Source organism: Aspergillus tanneri, assembly GCF_003426965.1.
Source record: "Aspergillus tanneri strain NIH1004 chromosome Unknown AapTan_1_pilon_pilon_pilon, whole genome shotgun sequence".
In the NCBI taxonomy this organism is placed as follows: domain Eukaryota; kingdom Fungi; phylum Ascomycota; class Eurotiomycetes; order Eurotiales; family Aspergillaceae; genus Aspergillus; species Aspergillus tanneri.
This window is the reverse complement of record NW_022984628.1, coordinates 5,492,232-5,517,407: the sequence shown is the minus strand read 5'-3', so window position 1 is coordinate 5,517,407 and position 25,176 is coordinate 5,492,232. Positions and strand designations below refer to the sequence as shown.

General features: G+C 48.0%; 9 protein-coding genes across 9 annotated transcripts; 6 read left to right on the top strand and 3 right to left on the bottom strand.

Annotated features, from left to right (window-relative positions):
• Nucleotides 1-3,921: 3,921 nt before the first annotated feature.
• On the top strand, nucleotides 3,922-6,208 carry ATNIH1004_003787 (RTA1 domain-containing protein; the record flags this gene model as incomplete). The annotated part of the gene is made up of 5 exons (XM_033568460.1): nucleotides 3,922-4,135; nucleotides 4,195-4,287; nucleotides 4,355-4,893; nucleotides 5,624-5,717; nucleotides 5,772-6,208. The coding sequence occupies 5 exons, from the start codon at nucleotides 3,922-3,924 to the stop codon at nucleotides 6,206-6,208; spliced, it is 1,377 nt and encodes a 458-aa protein (XP_033430455.1).
• A 1,842-nt stretch (nucleotides 6,209-8,050) lies between these two features.
• Nucleotides 8,051-10,266, bottom strand: ATNIH1004_003786 (uncharacterized protein; the record flags this gene model as incomplete). The annotated part of the gene is made up of 5 exons (XM_033568459.1): nucleotides 8,051-8,445; nucleotides 8,497-8,929; nucleotides 8,988-9,010; nucleotides 9,090-10,032; nucleotides 10,114-10,266. The coding sequence occupies 5 exons, from the start codon at nucleotides 10,264-10,266 to the stop codon at nucleotides 8,051-8,053; spliced, it is 1,947 nt and encodes a 648-aa protein (XP_033430454.1).
• A 421-nt stretch (nucleotides 10,267-10,687) lies between these two features.
• Nucleotides 10,688-12,014, top strand: ATNIH1004_003785 (uncharacterized protein; the record flags this gene model as incomplete). Its single annotated transcript, XM_033568458.1, has 3 exons — nucleotides 10,688-10,867; nucleotides 10,945-11,227; nucleotides 11,512-12,014. 3 exons carry the CDS (start codon nucleotides 10,688-10,690, stop codon nucleotides 12,012-12,014), a joined length of 966 nt encoding a protein of 321 aa, XP_033430453.1.
• A 743-nt stretch (nucleotides 12,015-12,757) lies between these two features.
• ATNIH1004_003784 (uncharacterized protein) lies at nucleotides 12,758-14,569 on the top strand (the record flags this gene model as incomplete). Its single annotated transcript, XM_033568457.1, has 5 exons — nucleotides 12,758-13,062; nucleotides 13,118-13,310; nucleotides 13,377-13,421; nucleotides 13,472-13,979; nucleotides 14,046-14,569. 5 exons carry the CDS (start codon nucleotides 12,758-12,760, stop codon nucleotides 14,567-14,569), a joined length of 1,575 nt encoding a protein of 524 aa, XP_033430452.1.
• A 329-nt stretch (nucleotides 14,570-14,898) lies between these two features.
• ATNIH1004_003783 (uncharacterized protein) lies at nucleotides 14,899-15,270 on the bottom strand (the record flags this gene model as incomplete). The annotated part of the gene is made up of 1 exon (XM_033568456.1): nucleotides 14,899-15,270. One exon carries the CDS (start codon nucleotides 15,268-15,270, stop codon nucleotides 14,899-14,901), a length of 372 nt encoding a protein of 123 aa, XP_033430451.1.
• A 309-nt stretch (nucleotides 15,271-15,579) lies between these two features.
• Nucleotides 15,580-16,227, top strand: ATNIH1004_003782 (2EXR domain-containing protein; the record flags this gene model as incomplete). Its single annotated transcript, XM_033568455.1, has 1 exon — nucleotides 15,580-16,227. One exon carries the CDS (start codon nucleotides 15,580-15,582, stop codon nucleotides 16,225-16,227), a length of 648 nt encoding a protein of 215 aa, XP_033430450.1.
• A 1,347-nt stretch (nucleotides 16,228-17,574) lies between these two features.
• On the top strand, nucleotides 17,575-18,404 carry ATNIH1004_003781 (uncharacterized protein; the record flags this gene model as incomplete). The annotated part of the gene is made up of 2 exons (XM_033568454.1): nucleotides 17,575-17,610; nucleotides 17,706-18,404. 2 exons carry the CDS (start codon nucleotides 17,575-17,577, stop codon nucleotides 18,402-18,404), a joined length of 735 nt encoding a protein of 244 aa, XP_033430449.1.
• A 597-nt stretch (nucleotides 18,405-19,001) lies between these two features.
• On the bottom strand, nucleotides 19,002-22,781 carry DEP3 (Efflux pump dep3; the record flags this gene model as incomplete). Its single annotated transcript, XM_033568453.1, has 12 exons — nucleotides 19,002-19,154; nucleotides 19,321-19,431; nucleotides 19,790-20,011; nucleotides 20,702-20,967; nucleotides 21,030-21,185; nucleotides 21,241-21,400; nucleotides 21,469-21,510; nucleotides 21,567-21,947; nucleotides 22,008-22,049; nucleotides 22,113-22,478; nucleotides 22,557-22,619; nucleotides 22,671-22,781. 12 exons carry the CDS (start codon nucleotides 22,779-22,781, stop codon nucleotides 19,002-19,004), a joined length of 2,073 nt encoding a protein of 690 aa, XP_033430448.1.
• A 479-nt stretch (nucleotides 22,782-23,260) lies between these two features.
• Nucleotides 23,261-24,280, top strand: ATNIH1004_003779 (uncharacterized protein; the record flags this gene model as incomplete). The annotated part of the gene is made up of 2 exons (XM_033568452.1): nucleotides 23,261-23,317; nucleotides 23,369-24,280. 2 exons carry the CDS (start codon nucleotides 23,261-23,263, stop codon nucleotides 24,278-24,280), a joined length of 969 nt encoding a protein of 322 aa, XP_033430447.1.
• Between the last annotated feature and the right edge of the window lie 896 nt (nucleotides 24,281-25,176).

Here is a 25,176-nt window from a genome sequence, read left to right as displayed (position 1 = left end):
TATGAGACTCTGTGGACGTCCTCCGTTATTTGGAGGCACTTTCACACTACTAAATATATTTATATTGGTGACATGCCGAGTAATAGTGCTTGGGTTGCAGCCAGCAGCTCTTGTAATTTGGGATGGGGTAAGCTCATTGCTCAAGATTATAACTTGATGAACTCTAGTTTGGATAGTGCTAGATTAGGAGCCATTTGTGCTGTGGAGGATAATTGACGTGATCACTGGAACGATCTTTGGTGGGTTCATGAGATATATCCACGTGGCAGAAGGATGCACATGTATGCAGGTTTACAGGCCATGTAAAATATGCTGACATTAAAAACCTGATTACCATTCAATACACCAGCCTGTACTGTGGCTTTTGGAGTATCTTTACAAATGAAGTTTTAGCATATCCCGTGATTAGGGATTTGGAGAGAGTTGAAGAGTATGAATATTTGCACCGGTTTTGCATCAAGGCGTAACACGTTCCTCTCCTCTTATCAAATGGCTATTGGAGCTTCTATCCCTGCTATAGAGCTGCCCATGGGCTCTAAATGTTTTGAGGTCTTGTTTGTGGTCGAGCACTACGGAGAAGATGTTGAAAATCATCAGCACATACTCCTAGTCACGACCAGTCAGCCGGTTTCAACAGACAGTCAGTGTGTATTTTACCATTGAGTTCAATACGTTGACAGAGTTAATTCATTCCCAGCTCTATTGAACATATTCACTGGGTCAGTATTGGCTCACGGGCCTGAATCATTCTCGGATACGGGCTTTTCGACCTCTGTTTACCCATCGGAAGGCGAAATAATCGACGCTGAGAACATGGAGTGGAACAATTTGATTTTTGGTATTTCTGGTGATATCGCATGAAAATACCGGATGCCACAAAATTATGCTGGGAGACATTGCAATCCGTCTAATCTCAAGCGATGACAGCGAAGGGAACTCTACATTAGGAGATCTACAAGAATAGAACTTTAGCTTGTATCCTCGTAATGGATTGGCCGATTTTGAAGTCGCAGCAAATTGGAAAGCACCCAAGGATTCATGGATCCCGGACATACGGCAAGGCCTAGCAAGAATTGGAAAGTGCAAGGCTGAATATTATTCGTTCCTTTAATTAAAAATCATATCAGAAATGGGGCGCCCATTTTGACTTGTCTATCTACGGATTATTAGTGCAGCTACTGCCGGCAGCCTGATGAAGTCTTATCTGCCCTGCAAATTCTGGCACTAGGTTGTTGATTAATTGTGGTAACCTGCCCTAGTGCACTGACTTTGAAGGCCCTCTATTAGGGATTGAAGGACAGATGGTTTTCATTTTACCGGCATATCACGTACTCAATTATCCATTCCTTTAGCATTTTGAACATTCAAAAAAAAAAAAAAAAAAAAAAAAAAAAAAAAAAAACTAAAGGGCCGGGAGGGAACGTAGAGCACAAGTGTGAAAAGTAAAGAGGGTATTTGGCTTACAGTATACTGTATGTACTGTAATGTGAGCCACTCTCAACAGAATGCAGTTTCGCCTCTAGAGAAACTGTCTAAGTTCACCCGGAAGCCAAAATTAGTCTGAAATGACATGGGTATTAGACACTTGATCTGCGTGTGAAAGGAGATAGGATAGAGTGAATTGGACTAGGCTATGCACTGTAGCCTTGTCCGGTATAGAACATGTTCATTTCCATAGCTACTGTAACCTGTTGACCTTATATTTACAAAAGCCTTAGCTAACTGGCTGTTATTTAGGTTTCTCTGAGTGGCCTATAGGGGTAGCCTATAAGTTCCAGAAGGACTCGAAATAGTCGATCAGATACCGTCTCGCCAAATCCAAGAATAGAGTCAGAGATCTATTACTATTAGTTAGTTGTATAATGCTTGCCTAATTATTTTTATTATTTGGAAAACTACTGCGAATGGCATTGAGTTCCTTAAACAAGGGACGCTCTCCCCGGAAGGGACGTTCCCAGGTAATTTCTTCCAAGGCAGAGAGTTTGTTCGTAAGAAGAAAAGGGAAGAATCCGGTCGACTTATACAGATGGATCTTTTTAATGGAAATAGCTTGATATTTAGGGCTCGGCACGTAGCCCACGAGTTATTCACGATAATTTGTTCCAGCCCTACTCTAATTGCACGGAGAATGTCGCTCAACTCGTTGCTCAACTCACCCTCTAACTGTATTACTTCCAAGATCTTTAGAGATTGTGGTTTCCCATGGAAAATCAAGTTACCAAGCTGCAGGTGAGAAATAGCCAGTCTGGAAGTTCTTGGTAGCATTGAAAAGGCCATAAGAACAGTGCAGTCCCAGTCCCACGCATTTACCTTATCTCAGTACAAGCTGAAATTGAAATGAATATTAAAATTCAAGAGAGCTGGTACGGCGGGCACCACTAGAGTACCACTTAATAAATATTCTATTTCAAGCGCCCGCAGCGACTGGAATGATGGGAGAAGTGGCCAGGAACAAGGAATAGTGTTAGAAACCATTCTTAAAGGGCTGGCTGTTTACTAAGCTGCCGCCTTAAACTATGTGTGCTCTTATCACTTCTCTTAGTATCGAGACTAATGGTTTGTTGGCATTAATACGCAGTATAATAGTGAAGAGGTAATCCTAAAAGCCTTACCTGCACTACTATATATTAGGGAATCGACTCAGCAAGTTTAGCATGCAGGGCTCCACAGCTCGGTAGTAAAATATGCGGATCTCTTGAACAAGTAGCAGCCACTCGCCTAAGAGTTGGAAAATTCTTGTTGCTGGTAGGGGCCTTTCGTTCAGGGACTCGGGAAAGTTGCCTGGCGCAAGATCGATTTCAACTAGTTAAAAAAGAGTCCTGGCAGCATTGTGCCGTACACCCTTTGAGGTATTAAATAATGCCCACAAATCGCAGTTCTCTAGCTATTATGGCATATCAGTATACTATGATGTCTGCGAATACAGGTAGCTAACATTCTGATATATCAACAGTAATAATTCAGGAGGCAGGCCAAACAACATTTACGGTTTTGTTTGATTATTTGGGGTCTGAAGTGGTTGTATTCAGAAGGATTGTGTACCCAAACCCTTATGAGGAGTATTGGGTATATATATTCACATGATGTCCCAATCTGGACTAGTTTATTCTGACAGGTTTTCGGGTCGGCTGCCAAGGAACAGGAAGATGACAGTTGACAGTTTACCCAGATCTGCCAGGCGGTGAGACATAGAAGCTTCCTGTCGACCAAAGTGGGGCCAATACTACTCATTATTCAGCATCCGCTCGGTCCGACTTTATTCCTTTGTTTTTCACCTTTTTATCCAGCTCTCCCAGATAGATTCAGATAGATAGAGACCTTAGAGACTTCATTCTTCAATGCAGATCCATATTCTTATATGATCGGTGATACTAGCTCATACACTTATTCAGCTGACCGACATTCAACTTGTTGGTAGTGGGAATTGAAAGAAGGAGACTAGTTTGTGTGAGACCAGTGATATTTACTGTATTTAAGCCTTCTACGGCACTAGTATATATTGACAGAAATAAGGCACTAGACTCTTGGCTACTGTCATTACCGGTACCCTATCTGTAAATGAACTCCACTTCGCTAGAGACAGGATATCAACCTCTGGCATGATCATACATGAGAAACAATAATTTCCGAGTTATTGACGATACTAGCAGTGATGATTGCTAAATTAGGTTTAGTCGCCCACACGACCTTTGCCCCTCAGCGTGACCTGATACCTGGTCAGGTTGGAGGGGCGAACACATTTTTGTCCCACTGAACTAGACTAATTAGTAGGTCGGCTTATCCAAGAGTTTATTTCCCTTGTGGAGCAGCTTATTCTTTTCATTCATAAAAATCTATCATGGTCTCTCCACTTCGGCTTTCACACTATTTTGCAGTCCAGATTTCACCCAGCAAACTGTGACTCCTGTGCTTCTTATCGACATGCCGAACGGATTGACGGAGGAACAGCGGTTGGAGCTGAACAAAGGCTGCCATGCCCTTATTCCCGGTGTAGAAACCCCTTACGGATATCAGCCGTCGCTGGTCGCAGGCATTGTATTCTTGGTCCTGTTCGGGCTCTCGATGATCGTCCATACAGTGCAGCTCGCCTGGAAAAGGAATTACTGGTGTGCTGTGTTTAGCATCGGATGTCTGAGTATGGATCCTTCAACCGAAACGCATTTTCGATGAGCGGAAGTTGACTTGGCCCTGCAGCGGAGATTCTAGGCTGGGCGGGACGTACATGGTCTACCCAATGCCCCTACAACATGACTGCGTTTCTGATGCAGATTTCGACCCTGATCATCGGTGAGCCAACAGCAGCGAGAGTGCTAGTTGTCAACCCCAAGTTTCGCATGCTAAGAGACTTCCATAGCCCCGACCTTTTTCACAGCGGGGATCTACCTCCTTCTCGGCCGCTTTATCCAGGTCCTAGGCCGCGAATCCTCCATCCTAAGCCCGAACCTTTATCTCTGGATCTTCTGCACCTGCGACGTCATCTCTCTAGTCATCCAAGCCATCGGCGGTGGAATGGCTTCCTCTGAAGCGGACAAAGTCGGCGGCGACACCGCCCCAGGCACCCACATCATGGTCGCCGGTATCGTCTTCCAGATGTTCTCCATTACCGTCTTTGTTGCCTGCGCTGCGGACTTTGTACGTCGCGTGATTCTGCATCGACTCCTACCCTCCACCAGTGTATCCATCTACCCCCTATTCGGCGCCATAGTATTCTCCGTACTCTGTATCTACGTTCGTAGCATCTACCGAACCATCGAACTGTCCGAGGGATGGTCCGGATATCTGATTACCATGGAACGGTATTTTATTGCCCTTGACGGGGCTATGATGGTTCTTTGCGTTGCCATCTTCAATATCTTCCATCCGGGCTGGTGGATGTCTCGATTGAATTCTAACGTGAGCTTACTTTTTCGGCTGATGTAGAGCTTCGGTAATCGGATTCTTCTCCTCTCTGTTGCTTGGACCAGTCTATACATCTTTCCTGTTTATTTTTTAATACTCTTCCGATCAAGTTCTAAAATTGCGTTGTCTTTCCTGATTGATATGTTGCAAGCGGGTTGAATTTGTTCACGCATGGTCAAAGATATTCTATTGATACTAAATATATTTTGTACAACTCGCATTAGACACATTGTGCAGGTCGCGAGAACTATCGATAGAGCTGATATCAATGGTGTGTCGTTATGGGGAGCCGTCTGGGTTGTTGCGACTGTCGTCGTAGTAGGCACTTTTGGTTGGATTGAAGCTGTTGATGGCGTATGATTGAGTAGGGAAGGTTTGTATGTGCCTATAGAAATTCTTGCAAGGCATTGTGTATTGAAAAAGAAAAAAAATATATTAACCAAGAAAGGAAGGATAACAAAACGACAACAGCAACATATTCACAGGCCAAAATAGGAAAAAAATACCGCTGTACTGTCTTATTCGGGCTATTTAATGTGGTGCTCGTGAGAGCTTTTTCAGGACAGGCTGTATATTCCAATGGTTGTCGATTGTCGATTGTCGATTCAAACATTTACTAACTGGGACACTGTGGGGAGTTTGTTTAATAGGACAGCTTTCCGAGTCTTGTCATACGCGGAGTTTGCGTTTATTCAGATTCCCATAAAACGAGCACTGACAAGAGTATGCAGCGGCCACAGCAGCGGCGTATGCTAAAGAACTTCTTTCCGTCATACCGGCCATTGAGGCTACAGAGACCCAAAGTTCAGATAAGACTGGTTGGTGTTATCCAGCTCTGGTATAGATCTTATCTTGCTGAGAGCCGTATCTAGACCACCAAAGACAACTCATGGAGTCTTTAAAGTTTGAACAAATTGATGTCCACCGCTCAGGAATTAAAGCGACCTATGCGAAAACATGCCAGTGGTTGTCAACAAACTCCGACTATCTACACTGGCTTGATTCGGAAAAGGCCATTGAACATCCTGGATTTTTATGGATAATAAGAAAGCCTGGTGCTAGGAAGTCGACCCTAATGCATTTTTCCTATACTCAGGCAACAAAAGACAAAGCAAATGCAGTCATTCCATTCTTCTTCAACGCCCGAGGCGATGTTCTGGAGCGGTCAACTACTGGGTTGTATCGCTCCTTGCTTTTTCAGCTCATGAACATGCCGCCGAGCCTTGAAATATTCGACTCCCTAGAACGCAAGGACGAGGAAAGTAAAATGCACGAGACTATTGTGAATTCGAGCGAACATCCTGAGTGACAAGCAAGGGTACTCAAGGACTTGCTGCGGAGCGCAATAATCAGCCTTGATAAACAAAGTTTAATGTTCTTTATTGACGCTCTTGATGAGTGTGAAGGAGGTCAAGTCGAAGAAATGGCAAGTCTTGGTCAGGTTCTTCTTCGTAGGTATTCCAGAATAAGGGAAGACCACTGGAATCAGCTCTAGGTTTGCTTGCGCCCCTCTCAATAATTACGGCCCATAGACTTACTATCATGTATGTTAAGAATTATGGAGAGCATTCTTCCTCCTCTAATCAACTCCAGGGGATCTATTTAGTGCGATTGTCGTGTTATATAGCAAAGGCAGCTGCTCCCTTGGTAAAAGCTTACCTTAGTAAAGCCAATATTTTATCTTACCTAATTCAAATATTCAATCTTTAAATATCTAGACCATTTTGGTATCAGAGCCCTTGAACTGGACTTTAACATTTCTCAACTGACCATACATTACGTATTAATAGAGAGAGATATATTGCCCTTTATAAGCCAACCTCTATCACAAGATGTACCTAAATAAAATAAAGGTCTCGTAGCCACTACCACTTTGGCAATTGCACTGATTGATGCTTATATTTTAATGTTAAATCCTATTCCCTACAGCAAATACTCTTTTAACAACTCCCCACTTGCAGCTGATCGTAGCGATTTCCCCTGTAAACAGTGCCCAGATGTTTATAAACCTCCTCCACAGGGAAATGCTAAATTTTTGGCGAATGCGACAGTCGATGGCGACGGCACACAGGCAGACTACTGGAACCACATGACCTGGATCAAAAATGACATGATTAACCCTGAAGAAGGAGTTGGGGTGCGCTTAGTGGAGAGTGGACCTTTAATGATGGTTGGAGAAGAATGCTATGTTTTCTTCCCCTGTCGAGCAATTATTATTCAACATTGAAATTGCCAAACTTATTCACCAAAGAAAGAGCTTGGTGGTCTATTTTTGATTTTTTATGTGCCTTAAGAGTGTTATGCTCAAGACGCGATGCGGATATTTAGATAGTTAAAAAAAAAAACCCCAGCAGGTTACAGGTGATCCGTCCTTGTTCAAGCGGCCGGGTGCCCCGAAACTGACATGACCTGTGTATTCACAGGACCTGTAACCTGCTCAGAGCAGGAGAGAGGAGAGAGGAGCAGCAGAAGCCCAGTATCCTCCTGTCATCCCGGGGGATGACTAAGACGATAGTGCCTTACGAATATGGCTACAACACGTAGGCACTCCGAAGATCATACGATCCCATATCGTACGATGTGGGATCCTACGGCAGTGCGCTGTAAGCCATCGGTAGACACTAGGTTAAATAGCGGTCTGCTACTTAAGGTAGCAGACCAGAGAGGACTTCAAGAAGAAGCTTAGGCAATACACTCCTTCGCAAGACTCAAGAGAACTTCCTAAGCCCTCCCCAGGGCCGCCTTCGATGGCGGCCCTGGGGCCCCCTTCCCATACTCGACTGTCCCTACGGCTCATGGTGTTATACTACCTCGTTCAGTCCCCTACCTAACCGGCCGTGTGATGAGCGAGATTGCACTCCCATACCATTCAAATACTCCCCTTAGAATAGGTTCGGAGCTGACCATCACACGGTCGACGCCGACCAATCCAGCGTCACAGGCCTGTGATATAGGAGCGAAAATACAACTTGGAACATCCTGCCATAACAGGAAATGCTCGGTATTAAAAAGTAGATTTAAAAAAAAAATAATAATAAATACCTACTACGGTCACTAATTATAACCAAATCCAGCTGAACCAACGAAGCCAGTCAATCGACTACGTCAACTATTTATGTAAGGCCAATCGTTATGTTTCCCAAGTATGCATTCATTCAGCCTTTACCATACGCAAACAGCCCCGTAAGTATGAAGCTACTCGATCCGGATCCTCCAATTTTGCCAATACTCCTACGCAACCATCGGGTCGGACGATGGCGAGAATACCCCTATCCTGGGGAACACCGTATATGGCATACGCATCCTGCTGGTCGACACCATTATAGAAGCGCATTTCCGCTCCTTGCTTGATGGCCCCCGGCACATCCTCCCAGTCAAAGGGTCGAGATAACCGCGGATGAAGGACGGTCAGCTCAATCAGCCCCGGGGAGAAACTAGGAAGCACGCGGTGATACATGGCGTTGATTATCGACGCCGAGAGACCCACTGGTGAGAGGAGATCGGTGGATGCAAAGATTAGAAGGTGAAATCGGCCCGAGAATAAGTCTGTTTGGTCAGGAAACGCCTCATTTGACAGCCGGAAGGGAGTCAACCTACCATCTTGCAGGTCCCTGGGTGATCCGTCCGCGTGTCGCTTTACGGTGACATTCAATAGTCGTCGTCCGGGTCTCAGCATGCCCCCCAGATAATCCATCGGTTCACACAAGAGGCCCGCATCCTCCTGGTCGACAACAGTGCTTGGGCCATATTCGATGCCGCATCCGCTGGTGAAGCCATTCCCCCGATTGAAGACTTCCAGAAACTGGTCATGCGACAATGTCTCACCGCCGTTTGACTCGCCAATTTTGCCCGAGAACATGGACGAGAAGGTACGGTCAAATTCGATGAGCTCCTGTGCCACGGTGTATCGCTCCTCGTGGTAGCTGCGCAGGAGTTGCGCACCATCAGCGGCGAGGCCTTGCACAGAGAGAGCCAGTTTCCAGGCGAGGTTGTACGAATCCATCATGGACACATTCATGCCTTGGCCGGCCTTGTCGGGTCATCCTTGTAAATATAGTAACTCTGACATGAGATTGTGCTCTGCTTACCTTTGGGCTGTGGGTATGACACGCTCCAAGCAGTCAGTATTTCCTTTTCTTTCTTTTTTCGATCATGGATAGTGTAGTACCAAGGGAATAATTGTCACTCACCATCCCCCGCAATCAAGATACGCGGAACCCCTGTCGAGTCGCGAACGTCAAAGGTCGTGGCCACGCGCTGTCCAATCTGATACGCTGCCCACCAGTCCACGGATCCATCGCGTGGACGCACGTAGTATGGGAACATGGCCTCCTGCGCCTGCTGCAGGATGCCTTTAAGCGTCACCTGCGCGCGCCGCTCGCGTGAATCCTCCGTCACGGCACCGGGAACTTGCACATACAGACGCGTCAGATACTCTCCCGTAGCGATGCGCTCCCGCGGGATGACCATGACGGACCCAGCGCGCGAGTGGATCGCCGTGCGCCGCCTAATATCCGGGAAATTCGTCTCGGCGACAAAATCGGCCACTCCCCAGATGTGATCGGTGGATTCACCCTGCAGAGGAACGCGCATCGCCTGGCGCACCACCGAGTGTGCTCCGTCTGCGCCCACCAGGTGCTTTGCTCGGACTGTCCGTCGCTCCCCATTAGCCGACAGACAGGCGACGACCGGGAATTCGGCGTCTCCCTCCTCGTCGATGTGCACATCCACCAGGGCCGTCGACCATTGGACGCCTCGCGGGGAGTACCGCGACAAGTCGTCCTCCAGGATGCGCTCGACCCGGCCTTGATGTATGGTCACCTCGAACGGGAAGCGCGTCGCCACCGTGATATCCGAGCTGATCGACGTGCGTTCGATGGATTTCCCAGGGGCGCGGGCCGTCCCGTCGTCCTCCACGGGGTTCCAGAACGCGACTTCGTACATCTTGCAGCCATCGGTAAGGATCTCGTCGGCCAGGCCCAGCGTCTTGAAGACTTCCAGGGTGCGCGGTTGGATTCCATCCGCCTGGCCGGATTGGAGGATACCGGGCTTCTGGTCAATACAGAGTAGCGAGTCGTCGGAGAGGCCATATCGAGACAAGAGGGCGGTGAGCATAAGGCCTGCTGGGCCGGCCTGGTGATTTAATTCTCAGTATACCTTATGTATATATATATATATATATATAGGCACGCGAGCGTAGAAGGAGGAACATACACCGACTACGACAACTTCGCGTCTCTCGATGCCATCGTTTGGAGGGGGATCCTTAGAGGGAAATGGAGGCGAATGTCGGGGAAGGGGAGGCACAAAGGAGCGCAAAACGCGCAGACCCCGATGGGACGCTGCGTGCTGGGTGATCAGAGTCATGAAGAAAGCAAAATGGATGGAAGGGATTAAAAGGAGGCAACGAATATTCCTCGTGGAATTAAATCTAGGTCGGAATGAAATGCCCACCGAATGATCCCTGCGGTGTGCCGCTCGATTCTCTCTATTAGTGGTTCGCAGCGGGTCAGTTAAGCAACCGTGTATTTCCGCGGTGGAGATGTCCACTCCGTAGGGCATATAATAATGATAGTTAGCCTGGTCGATATTAATAAATAATATCCAAATAAAGTGATAACGTTGCATGGACTCTCGGCGAACCCAGTCCAGGATTCCCATCCTGGGCGCCGAACCATGCCACTTGTCTGGTCCGAACGATGTATCATTCCTTTGTCCTCCATCCACACTATGGATAGGAATTGTTACGATTATCATACTTCCCACTGGACTTCTCTTCGTGCGCATCATGCCGGCCATGGCCCTCCCACGGTCTAATCTGGAGGGTGCTAATCGCAGCTGGGTCATCGATGCCGTTTCATGGCCGTTCTTTGGGGTTTCTTTGATTCTCTGTGTCCTGCGCTTGTATGCTCGAGCACGCATTATCCGGTCCCTGGGGTGGGATGATGCCTTTCTCGTATTGGCCATGGTACTATCATCACTGATATATATTGCATAACAGAGAGAAAAGATACAAAATGAACTGACCAACTATGAATCTTATAGATCTGCGCCGCCATGAACAGTTCCCTGGCCACCGTCAGCGCCCACTACGGCACCGGTCGACATATGGTAGACCTGGCCGACCATCAGCGCCTCATGGCGACCAAGTACAACTGGCTGTCTCAGGGATTCCACGTCATGTCCACGAACTGGGGAAAGGTGTCGGTCGCAATGTTTCTTCTGCGCATCATCCGCAAGGTAAAACACCACAAACCTGCCATGGTGGCGGGCATGTTGCTGCTGACCATCGTCAATACTGTCTGCGTATATACCATCTACGGACAGTGTACGCCAACGGCGCGGTTATGGAATCCAACCTTGGAGGAAGGGTCCTGTTGGGACCCAACGGTGCAGAGGAACTACGCATTTTTTCAAGGCTGTATTGCATACATTTCTCCTGGTAATGGGAAACGCGCTGACCGTCAGCCTTCTCGGCCGTCTCCGATCTCGTCCTGGCCATCTATCCCCTCACCACAATCTACGGTTTACAGATGGCCCGCAAGGTGAAAGTCGGCCTGGGCTTTCTATTGTCTCTGGGGGTCGTGTGCGTCCTATAATGTTCACAAACAGTCTTGAATATGGAGTCTGACATCTCCAGTGCCATGATTGCCGCCATCATCAAGAGCATCAACCTCGCCTCCCTGTCGAAACGCAACGACTACTCCTGGAACACGGTCGATCTAACCATATGGATAGCCATCGAGCAGTACCTCATCATCATCGCCGCCTGTATCCCCGCCATCACTCCTTTATTTAACATCACCGTCGCCCGCCGCTCGACCCATCGCAACGCCGGCTCCAGTCAGAAGGGATATTCGAGCCGGCAATACATGCGCAACCACGGTTACGCGCAGTTCGGGAGTCGCAATAAAGAGGTGTCCTACATGTTGGACAATTATCCAGGCGCGACGAAGCGAGCCACCACCGAGCACGAGACCGGCGATGGTAGCAGTGAGGATCGGTTTATTCCGGGCGATCCAGGTCCACTCCCTCCTCCCGGTCAAGGAATTGTCAAGACAACCGAGATCCATGTCCAGGGGGTGGACTTGGATGAAACCGACCGGCCCAGATGAGGTGCAGGCTACATGCATAGATCAGTTATTAGGGTTCCATTATTTGCTGCAAAAGCCAATCAATGTAGGATAGCCTATAACGTCTAGTCAACAATTATTAATACTCGTAGCCAAGCAACCAATAAAAAAAATGCGATATATTTTATCCCCTGATCCGTTACATTCGCTAACCGCCACTATGCATCCACTATTTGGCCCGGTCTCGCACTAAACACCAGATCCCTTCGAGCCAGAGGCGTTTCCCCGGCCGTTATGAATCCACTTAATAGTCGATCCAGTGTATTTCGCACAGTCTCCACGACCAGGTCATAGCGGTGGGTAGCCCTGCAGCCGATATCAAATCAAAATGTCTGCCTGGTGCGCCATCTGCATCTTGCTCCTTTCAATCCCTGTCGCTGCAACAATCCCAGTCACCGTCGGCGAACTGTGGTTAATCCGGTGATTTCTTTTTTTCGAGGAAATCCAGTCCAGATGTCTCTCATTGAGCCCACCAAAATAGACAACCCCTGCAACCATACAATGGCACGTTTGTAACCATGCCCCGAAGCGGCCACATGCTAGTGTCGCGAGAATCCCCTCATGGCGGGCTATATGCGCCAAGATATACCGACAATTTACAACCACTCTTGAGCGTTTTCACAATATGTGTTTCATCTCTCTTTCTCTTTCCCACTCTTCCTCTTCTTCCTTTTTTTTTTTTTCTCTCCTCAGACTTCTCACTGTCTACCTAGGATCTTATCATCATGAATATCGCTCCCTCCCCCGACTCGACAACGGACCCCGAAAAGGGTCAGCCCGCGGTGGATTTGGAGGAAATCGGCGAGCGCGATGGCTACACTCTGGACACAGCAGTGGCCCAGAATCGCGACCTGCGCACCACCGATGATGGCCGCATCGTGCTCATTCCACAACCCAGCGACTCCCCCAATGATCCTCTCAACTGGCCCTCGTTCCGCAAACACTTGATCCTTATTATTATCTCGGTCACGGCCTTCTTACCCGACTATGGAAGCGCCACGGGAGCGGTGACTCTCATTCCACAGGCTACGTAAGTTGGACCATCCCCGAATTGTCTACAACCAACCCTTGACCGATGGCAACAGGGAATGGAACATGACCCAGGACCATGTCAACCACTCTCAGGTCGGTAATGTGTTTATGCTGGGGGCAGGTGGGCCCTTTGTCGTCGCCCTGGCTGCGTATTTTGGTCGCTATCCGGTGCTTTTCTGGTTTGCGCTGCTGGCCCTGGTGACAGCCATCTGGTGTGCGGGTGCCCAATCGTTTGAGTCGTTTATGGTATGTGGCGTTCGAAATGAAATATATATATATATATACATATATACATGGATACTAACGGTATAGGCGGCCCGGATTCTAAACGGCTTCTTCTCCACCGTTACGCAGGGAGTCAGTTACTCTCCGTATATTCTCGACGACCTCTGCTAACGCAAGTGCAGGGTGGCCTCATGTTTATTAAGGACATGTTTTTCTTCCATGAACAAGCACGTAAAATTAACATCTGGTCCGGCTTTATCGTGCTCTCACCCTATCTGGGGCCGTTATTTGCCGCCTTTATTATCAACACCCAGATATGGCAATGGGCCTTTGGGGTCTACAGCATCGAAACCGGCCTGTGTCTCATGGCGATCATCATTTTTGTCGATGAGACCTACTACGACCGGAAGACGGCACAGCCGGACATGGTATCCGACGGCCAGGCAAAGATTCCACCTATTCTTAGCGGCTCCCGGTTTCTGCGTATGCTGGGCGTTCAGCAGTGGAGGACCGGATATATTAAGAATAGCCCCAAAGACGCGATTATGCGTCCGATAACTATTATTCTAAAACCTGTTGTATTCCTCTCTACGGTATACTACCTTCTGACCTTCGCCTGGGTCGTTGGGATTAATACGACCCTGTCCATTTTTCTGGGTCCGTTGTATGGGTTTGGCCCGAAGCAGATCGGTTAGTCCAATTCTCTTGTCAAGATATCGACTCCGATATTTCTCTGATATCCAACGTTGTATCTAGGGTTCTTCTACTTCACTCCTGTTGTAGCCGCCCTTCTCGGAGAACTCGCTGGCCACTGGCTGCACGATATGCTGGCCTCTATGGCGGCGCGCCGCAACCAAGGCCGCCTGGAGCCCGAGGCACGTCTTCTAGCCATCTGGGTGGCTACACCATTCATGATCGCCGGGCTCATTTTACTGGGTTTTGCTCTCGAGGGCGCTTACCACTATATGCTGGCAGCGCTGGGCTGGGGGCTCTACGTCTTTGGCATCATGATTATGACAGTGGCGATTAATGCCTATGTCCTGGACAGTTATCCCGAGGCAAGCGGCGAAGTTGCCGCCTGGATTAACTTTGGACGCACCACGGGGGGCTTCATCGTCAGCTACTTCATGGTGGAGTGGGCGAATAAGCTGGGAGCGATACGCCAGTTTGGCACCATGACTGGAATTGTTGTCTTCGCGTTCCTGATTATCTTGTTGTTGCAAGTCTGTGGAAAGAAAATGAGACGGTGGGCGGGACCAGCCAAGTTTAAGACTGGCTAGGAGCTTCTTTAGCTTATTAGAGATGTTTCTAGAAGTGGTGATTATTGATAGTCCTAATATTTTAGATTTATTTCGTATCCTACTTATTGTATTATGTACCTTTCTATACTAGATTTGACCCTGTGGAGTTGTATCACTCCTACCTATTAATGCAGTACATCATCCACAAATTGACATAGTTCAATATTCGAAGCAAGTCTCCAAAACTATGAAAGACCCTGTCACGCACCAAGACTGGGCAGCCAAGTGCAAGCGAGATTCTTCTTGCTGTCGCTCCGGTCCCACCCATTCCGGCCAGGTCTGGTGCCTCTTAAACTAGGCAAATCCGATTACGCGGTGCCTGGCGCGTACCGACGGATCTCCCTCTTGAACACCTTAGGGAAACTGCTGGAGGCCAATATGGTAAGACGCCTGTCATACTGGGCCGAAACGCGCAAACTCCTCCCAAACACACTGTTCGGCGGCCGCCCAGGACGCAACACAGAGCAAGCACTGCTCGTTCTAACAAATGCAATTGAACGGGCAAGGTTGCGGTCGAAGGTGGTCTCGCTAATCGCTTCGACGTTAAAAGTGCCTTTAACTGGCGAATAAACCAGTCTCGATACGCGTCTACAGACCAAAGGTATATCAACGGTAGTGAGACGACGGATCCCCAGCATCAAGTAGGAGCCTACGTACAAAGTGTCAGGATATGCTTCCATGACCCTGTTTTATCGACTGGTTGACTGATTGGTAAAACATCACTGGGTCTTCCTCCTAAGAATATCTCCGTATCTCAGTCTCAACACTTCTCTTATCTCCCACCGTAGATGAGCTGTAGATGACAAAATTTCAGACAGTAGAAGAGGAAATGTTTGACTGTCCCTCGCTTACCGATTATGTTAGTGAGTGGGACAATTAGCTGCATAAACGCGCTAAATCAGATCTGACATAGGCTGACGGGCTTATTCTCGATTTGCACTTCTAAACACTCTTTTATAATTTTGGAGCACTTTCGTGCCATCTTAAAAATGCCTTCTATTTTTACCCTCTTTTCATCGCTGCCGACCGAGATCCGCCTGAACATATGGCACCTTTCTGTCTTGGACGATCGAGTTATCTATGTCTCATGTGATCGACACGTCCATCCGAATTCCGGGAAACGCTACGTGCACTGCTTTCGCGCCAGCCTAATCAACCCAGCCCAATTGCAGGTCAACCATGAAGCCCGAAACGTTGCCAAGCGCCTGTACTTACCGTTGTTTCGAACTGAATACGCGCCGCATCGGTGCATATACTTATCCCCAGAGTACGACATAGTGCGCCTGGACGAAAGTCTACTCGCATATTTAGATGAAACGGAGCAGGCGACCCTTTGCTGGCTCAGCATCGATGTCAGAGATTATAAGAGCTTTTGCTCGTATACTATGAGGAGCCTTTGCGGTATGAAACAGTTAAAGGAAGTTGTTTTCGTCATATTTCCTTTGATGTCCTGCCAGCCACATCGACTGTCTAACCAGCTGGAGATAGAACATGGTGACATTGTTATCATGCTCAAGGATGCATTGATGGAATATGCGCGGGATAGTGGAGGCTGGACTGTCCCTCGTGTTAAGGTGGAATCTTATGAAGGAAAGATCCTAGGAGTTATCACCATAAATACAGAGGATGTAAAATAGGACATATCGGCTTGTTCTTCGGCCATTTGCTCCTTTGATGATGCTATTTAGTACATCCTTACATTTCGCCCTTGGAAGACCCAGTTCCTTCACAATCCTTGATGTTGTTGGGGAGAGCTCTGTTGGGTGGTAACCTAATCCTCAATCTGGCCGATTGTTCGCCTGGGACTTCGTCACGAGCTCTGCAACAGGTTAGATGAGTTGGGTAGTGCTAGTACAAGCCTGGAGACTAAAATCCCTAACTCCCGATAATGACGAAGTTCTTAATAGCTCGGTGCTACGGCCTGATAACGATAACGAATAGTCCACGAAGATTGCTCAAGTGCAAATGGCAAGGCCTATTGAGCATGTTTGGTCAATAGCTAGTGTTGTATTTCAGAGAAAGATTGATCGCTATTGTTCTGTTCAGTAAAGTTGATAGTTAATATTCAAGATGAACATTATATTGATTTCCAATCAATCTGATTCCTGTACGAAATTTATTCCGATACGAAGCTCTACAGTTTACGTGATCGACCCTCAAGACAAAATTCAGCCAGCAAATGGATGGACAATAAATGACAGAGAGAACCTACGACTCCAAAAGCCAAGACAGCAAGTCAGCACCCAACTCAGGAGGGCTGTCAGCCAGATCCGCCCATCTGGCCAAGTCGGTGCGCAGGATCCGCAACGTGGGGTAATATGCGAGAAAAAACAAAACTGGCAAGAAACAATCCGGTTTTACAAGATCCTTTTGGTAAATATACATAGGCGATTGATGCAGCTCTCCCGGAAGGCATACTAAGATCTTGTATGACCGGCTATGCAGGATACAAGCATTCTACTCTAGCACAGGTCCGGACAATGGTATTCAGTTAAACCAGTACTTGCGCAGGATTGGACATATAGTAGATGAAATTTGCGGATGTGCCGAAAAACCAGAAACAATTAGCACTTCCTATTTGGGTGCCACCCTGTGGTAATCACGCCGTGGTGATCTGAGGGAGTGGTGGGTAATAGATATGGAGGTCTGTCATATGCATTAGTAGGTCGATCGAGACAGGAAGGACTTACGGGACGTGCAAGATGCTGTTAAGTGGTTGGGAGAAATAAAGGTCGGAGATAGCACGCCTGTGCTTAATTTTGTCGCATCTTTTTGTGTGTTCCTTGAGGCTTTCGACGATGTGGCGAAAGGATTCATGGATATTGCATATAAACTTGGAGGCTTAAGCACGGAGCTAATATTTGTGCAGCTTATAAAGTCTATAAAAATAATCTGGCCCATCCCCTCGCTTTTCTTATTTTAAGCAGAAGGCAGGCCGTATGTTTGTTCGTACACCAATTCTTGTGCTCCCTGCCGCCCCATCCATGGCAGACAGAGTCCTTCGTCAATCTGTCGCCTTGGTACTCAGTTGCAGGGGTAATGCACCAGGGTGCTGTGCAGGCGTATCTAACCGCACTATTCACATATTTCGAAGCCATAGTGGCCTCCGAACTAGACAGTGGAATTTTATACCCCTCAAGAGGAGCTTCATGTGGTTATTTCCCCCGAGGCGTACCCAGTGACACTGCTAGCGCCCCCTCTGAAGGACCGCCAGGTCCTCATCTGCCAGGGTGCCGAAGCAATCGTTACTACTAAAGGACATGGCAGATGGGCCTCCTTGGACGAAATATTGCATGGCAGGCCAAGGCCATCGTCAGCTGACTGGCGCAACCGGGTCATGCTATTCATGAACGCCCTGGAATTGGACCTTGTTGACCGCACTCATCCACGGTGGAGAGAACATTCCGGACCTTATGCCAGGCTATCTAGATCGGGAATTGATGAAGGCCTACACCGCGTTCTGCTCACATTGTTACAGGAATATCCGGAAACCCTACTCCTTTGTCACTATTGGACTTTCGGGCTGCGGCGCCTTTGGGGGGGAAATCGACAGGTTAAAGCGATAATCCAGTGCTACGCTGCATCCATATCAAATGTACCAGAGATTCGATATGTCCTAGGTGGCGCAGAGCAGAAAGTCTTTGGAGATGAGCTCAATAGGTTCATCGGCCGGTTGCAGAGCACAACTAGAAGAGAATTGGAGCCACGGAAGCTCTTTGATGTGCTTGTCCGTCTGGGTACAGACATCCAGAATGGGAAAGCCGCTGTTCCCAAGCCAGATGAGATTTTCGAATATGTTTTAAAAAGCCTGTAGGGAGTATTGGCTCTCGTATTCTCTGGCGAGATTACCGGGTCACCTTGTTTCTTATCTCATTTCCTTTATAACCTAGGAGCTTCGCAATTTTTTAGAATGCGAGAGGCTAAAAGTCCGTGGTCGAAATGGCCCAAAGGTTGATTAATTGTCCAACCAACATGGGATATATAAGTATCTTCCTGGACGCATCTCATGAGTTACAGTCTACGCACCCCCCTTATTGTACGCATCCTTGGCAGCTCTTGTTAGATTTCTAAATGTCGCCAGGGTCCCAGCGCCGGAGATTGGTTGGACATCCGGTACAATGGCATTGCAATGGAGGACTTGCAATAGAGGGCGGGCCAGGATAGGTTAAACCAAGTACTAGTATGGCGTTCTTCGATGTAACACGTTGATAGAATTTTCCACGCCATAGGCGTAGTATAGATAGGGTACGGTTGATTTCGTCGACGAACGCAGAACGGTGACGCAGAGAGCGACCGAAGCGCCATGAGGTAGAAAATTGTGCTGACGGCCTGCTCGCCCCCAGAGGGTCGGTGCGAATTTAGTAGCGAAAAGTCTCTGGTGCTCGCAGAGCTTGACATAGATTTGTGTCGACTATTGGTTGAAGTGACTGCCGCTGGATTGCTCATCTGGACCCGGTTCGTCGTCCATCTTGTCCAAGGAGACCTGCCCGGCGCATCCGATGCGGAGGAGGGAATCGATGAACGCATCGCTAATGGTTTTGACCATTTCGGTTCCCACATACCCCTGATCTCGCTTGATACCATGTCCGTGATCAGATAGTTAGCTCTCAAAGTCGGCCAGCTTGCTCTATGCTTTGTAGGAACTGTCTTCTTTTCGGTCTTTCCCTCTCGAGTCCGGCCTGCACAGCGATAGCCGAAACATGTTATCGGATACATGCAATAAAACGTACTCTTTCTTTCTCACACTGTTCATGATCGTAACCCAGCTGAGTGACTGGAGACTTCGCAGATTCCATCTCTTGCTCTATTTCGCGCATGTCCAACTTGAGTCCCTGGATCTGCTATGCTTTGTCAATATACACGGCTTGAGTGGTCCGAACTTGCGTCGGTCCTACTCGTCTCATCCGAGTTGTCGACGTGTTGTGGGTCCTCTATTTATATGAAGCTTATATAGGATGAGTAGATGCTAGACAGCAAAGGTAGTGGTGAGAGCCGCAATCCCCAGTCAGCTCGGGAGGGTAATAGGACAAAGACAACAACGTGACACAAGCATGCTTGTCGCCCCTAGGCTCTTTTGGGAGCTTTTACTCAGTTGGCAAGGATCAATATTTTATAACTCACAAAATGTGCAAGGGTCACTTTCCGTCATGAAGACATTCAGTGAGACAAGGGACTGAAGTATCAAGGACTGTCTCGAACTTTGGCTGCGTCAGCCAGGCTTGGATAGGCCACAGCAAACTCTCGGCCCAAAGTCCAGTTGTTCAGACTCATCAAGTGTCTCTCAAAGACAGGATTGATGGCCAGATGCCTATTATTCCCTGTCCACAGAAGATAGCCGGCAGCTTCATACGGCCAATTCACCGATAGCGTGCGGGCGAACAGAACGGACCACGCATCATGATTTTCAATTCTCAATGGCCTCTATCACAAGAGCAACTGTTAGGCGTTTTTCACCCGTAGATGACCACCTGCTGGCCAGATGTAGGCTTCGCACTTGGTCAAAGCCGAGAGAGATAGCATGGCACGACATGGCAGCCAAATATGCCGTCGGAGAGCGAGTATTTGCTGGCAAGTCTACCGCATAAAGGCAAACAAGGAGACGATTTCCACGTATGGAAAGAGGTTATAAACATCACCCTTATACCGGGCAGGCTTAACGGTGGAGGTCCAGACTCGCTAGTAAATGGATGAGTCATGAGACATTGGCATAGATAGAGAATTACAGTTTCAGCTGCCGCACAGTATCTGTATTCTGTTCGTTCGTGTGTAGGCTATCAGTAGCGCCTGTTGACTTTCCACATATTCCAGGCATGAAAACCTATGAAAGGGTAGCACAAAGTGCAAGAGTTACATCGTATCTATGTTTGCTAAGCTGTTGCTCAATGACGCATAATGTCTTTCCAAATTGATATTCATTGCTTTCTCGTTTGGCCCGCCTATGGATAATCGATTAATGTGTGGCTAATTAAAGTGGTTCAAAATGCACATTGTCTCTTCTGGTCAGTGACAAGTTTCATGCCCCTTTAGTAACAGCGTTTGCTCCGTTCATTCTGGTTTTCTGCACAATCCACAAGTTAGTCTATGTGTTTTCCTAAAGGCTTCGTTACTTACCCATAAAGCAGGAGTCAGGACGAAGCTCAATGTCCCAGCTACCAAGAACAACCATACGTTGCTCATCGCCTCCGTAATCTGCGGCGTCACCAAAGCTCGCTCCGATTCCGACAGTGCTTTATACGTCCGGCTACTAGTACCGGCGACGAGATTGGTGATATCAGCTGCACTTAGTGCCGGCATTGCCTGGGTCACTTTTTGCAAGGCGAGATTCTGATAGATCGAACCTGCCATAGCAAGGAAGATGACCATACCGAGATCTTGAGCTACAAATATAGAACAGAGTGTTAGCATAGATTCTAAAATAGACGAACTCGGGGCTTGTTACAAATAGCCATTGCACCCACGGCATTCGGTATATCCTTTAGTGCAACAAGAGACTGTACAATGGGGAACCCGGCGACCACATAGCAGCCTGATCCAGCACCGACTAGGATACAGTATCCATAGATTCTAGCGTTGAACGTGGTGAGGTCCGCGGTATCTGCGTTTCCCTCTTTATCAGCTGTTTTCCCCTTGGCATGATGGAGGACACTGACACATTAATGCTGTCCCGACAACCACAAGTGCACTGCCAATAAGATGCCATGGAAGGATATATGGCAGTTTCGGCATGAATGCTCCGTTGGCCAGGGCGAAGACGACCATGGAGATGATGAAAGGGAGGAGCCGAACGCCTGCATCCAAGGGGCCATCTCCCTACCGGCGAGCAACCGATCAGTCAGTTTCGCACCAAGGAGACACTTTCAAGAAAGGAAGCCACAAACCCGGATAAACTGGAAGAACAACTGAATATAATAAGTCATAGCCTATGTCCAGTTAGTATCAAGCAGCTCTCTCTTAATTGTGGTAGGGTAGTACAGACCAGCACAATACCGGACACCAGGAACATCTGCACCTGAAGGTTGATCAAGATAGGCCGTTTGAGAAAATGCGCTGGATAGAGCCGGTTGCCCTTATCAACACCTGGATGGAATTTTGCCACGACAATACAGACGAGTAGAAGGACCCCGGCTACAACCCAGAGCGCAATCTCGTTGCCGGAGCTCCATGCATACAGCGTGCCACCAAACGTGATAGCCATAACCAGGCAGGCAGATCCAGCAAGGAACGTAGTCGTCATGATCCAGTCCACCATGCGACACTTTTCTGCCAAAGTTTTGCCCGGCTTTGGGTCCACGCTGGGGATCAGGAAGAGATAGGATGGGGCGAAGACAGCTCCGATCGGGAGATTGATGTAAAATGCCTGGAAAGATAGACATGAGTCAAAATGCACTATTTTATATCGAAAATGATGGTAACTTACCCATCGCCAGGTCGCAGAACTATCTGCAAACGCACCGCCGACCTATATTTTCGATCGCCGTTGTCAATCACGCTGCAAATGGAGTTCAATGATGGAAAAACGTACCACTGGGCCAAGAACACTTCCGATTCCCCAGATGACGGTGCTGCCAGCCATATAGATTGGTCGCTCTTTCAGCGAGGTCAACATGGCCACAAAGCTCAGGGTCCCCGAGTACATCCCAGATCCGCCCACCCCGGCGATGACACGGCCAACCACAAGGGCAGTCATATTCGGAGCGGCGCCACACACCGCGCTTCCAATTTCAAACAGTGCTATATTGAATAGATAGACATATTTGACGTTGAAGACTCCGTACACCTTGCCCCATGGCAGGACGCACATGGTGCCGAGCGCAAACCCGACGCCGATCCATGGAAGAAGCGACACCTCACCGAATAAGTCGAGAATCACAGGTCGGATGTCGGCGACCTGCGTGAGTATAGGTTAGCTGTTTATCATTGGGGCATTTCAACATAAGGAGCTGGGATGGGGGATATGGGGACCAACGATAGTATTGTCCAACGCGAAGAGAAAGGTAGTCGAGATCATTGAGGCATACGCAATGGCCCACTACAGTAAAATTAGCTATCACTCTCGTACTCGTCGCCAGCCAAGCTGTACCTTCCATCCATGAATCGGACGAGGCGATGTCTCTTTGGGGACGACATTCTCGCTGGAGTCGGTGCTGGCAACGTTGCCATTGCTGCCTTGTTTTTCTGGATCTACATCCATGACCGGCATATGATGAAGGCAGTAAAAAAGAAGCTATAGCAGAATGGTTAAAAAATGAAAATATAAAAATACAAATGGAAGAATCCTCCACGAGGGCGTTGCTACTTCTATCTAATTATATAGGTGTCCCAAAACGTCAGTTAGGGCTTCGAACGGCCGCTCCAACTCCGTGTCTTGGCGCCGGTCGGCCGCCTCAACTCCGTGTAAGCGCATCCTTGTTGGAACATCGGGATATCCCTCTGCTCCGGATGCCGGTCTGCACTGTCTTAGTCAGCATCTGTTATGTATTTAGCCTCGTTCGTGGGGAACGATGCTGTGGCATGAACAGTAAATAGAGTTTCGGCCACATCGCGTTTCTTCAGGCCACATATAAATGCCCAGGCCACATAAACTTATGTGGCCTGAGGCAAATATTCTGTCAATGTGAGCCGCGTTCTCCAGACATCTGCTAATTCTCTGCCCAATCTCTTTCCAAAAACATGGCACTCGACTATCTCCCCTCATGGGGCCAGCTCCCCGTCGAACAATATCTAATTGTAAGACTCTCCTTCTAGAATCTAATCCTGTTATTCACATATAAACCACAGGAATCCTGGAACCCCGCTTCTACCGAACAACCATCCACGCAGCGCGCGCGCCTAGTCAAGCAATTTCTAAACATTGACCACTTCAACGCAGACTGGGACCCAACACGTGGTGGTACCAACCCAGACGCTCAACCCGTCCGTGTTCCGACCGAAGAAGAAATATCTATAATCTTACGCCCCTGGCGGTCTGATGATATACGTCGACGAGCCTGGCGCGTTTGGGAGGCTTATACTAATACAAGTGGTAATAATCCAGTTCTGCTAAGAACGTGGTATAATCCTAAGGATGATGAGCGCGTGAAGAGTTGGGCAACACTCTCGGAGTTCTTCGAAGATGACGCGGATTGGGCGATTCTGGATAATCCCGCTGTTTTTAATTTTGGAACCGGTCCCTGGCAACAGGTGCTCGAGATCATACCAGAAATTGCTGCCCGTCTTTTTCAAGACGACCAGTGGGTACGCCGAAAAGACTGGCGCGTGGATAATCGGTTCTACTCTCGTTTTAAAGACCGGTTGAACGCGGTCAAGCGGTCGAACCCATCGTGGAGAAGTGACTTAAATATTCTCGTTAAAGAGAATACTGCCGCGCGGAGTTTCTTACATCTTGTATCAAGGAGCTACATCTTGATTGCGGATAAAGAGACCTTTGAGACCGACCACTTCTTGCTCGCTTATCTCGATGCAAGGGGGAGGGTTACGATGCAGGGCCGGATTCTTGTTGATGAGGATAGATTAACTCAAGTTTCACTAGAGCGGTTTCAGGCAATTCCTCCAATGGAGGTTTTCGACGAGGGTGAGCTTGGTCCGGACTATGTCGTGGCTGCTGGGAATGCAGGGGATCGTGAGGTGTATTACTGGACCAGGGAGGATTTGGAGGATGATCCGCCGCCTGGTGATGAGGATGAGGACTAGAATGCCTTAAGCAGAGAACCTCGAGATCGCGATCAGGGGCGAATAGTATAGATCCCAGGAAGGAATGCGGATCGCTAATTTGAATTGTTGTTTTCGATAACACGGCCTTCCTTCGGCGTAGCCTTTGGCGCAGGGTGGCCTAACACCGATCTAGCCCCAGACCTATCTATCCTGGCTTTCGCCACATTTTCTCATACTCTCGCGGATGCTGTCTCGTGTCTGCTCACACAAGTCATCCTTGCGAAGACCTGCCATGTTACTGCGCTGCGGATAACTAAGGTTTAGGTACGTCTACCATCGGTACTTGGCGGTGCGTAGACATAAGTGCACGGAGGAGTGGCGGAAAGCCTAGCAGGTTGACGGCCAAAAACGGTCGACTGCAGCCGTTTTGGGCAGCCCATCTGCCGTCTTCTAGTTTAATAGAGTATTATTACTGCGATGCCTCTAAAAGTTTTAAAAGAAAAGGCTAAAATAACTGCACTGCAGAATCCTTTATTAGTAACACCAGCTTTAACCACTGCTGGCCCTTTTATAGAGCAAGAAGGCAGCCCTTTACCAACCTCCGATCCTATAAAGGAAGCCGGAGATAATAATATTAATATAGTAACACTACTAACCAGTATAAATACTAATTTTATTTGTTAGATTACTAAGTTAATTCGTGATTAAATTGCAATACCTCTACGCGATGAAATCGCGGAAGTATGCTAAGAAATATAACAAAAAACCTTGTAACCTATTATAATATCTTAACCTACAGCAATATTCTAATATAAATAATAATTAGCCAGAACCGCCACTTCTTCGCCACCTGCAGTAATTAATACAACACGAGATCTTGCATATTATAAAGAGGAGTATGTACGGCGCTTGGCTAAGGAGAAGTTTACTTGTTT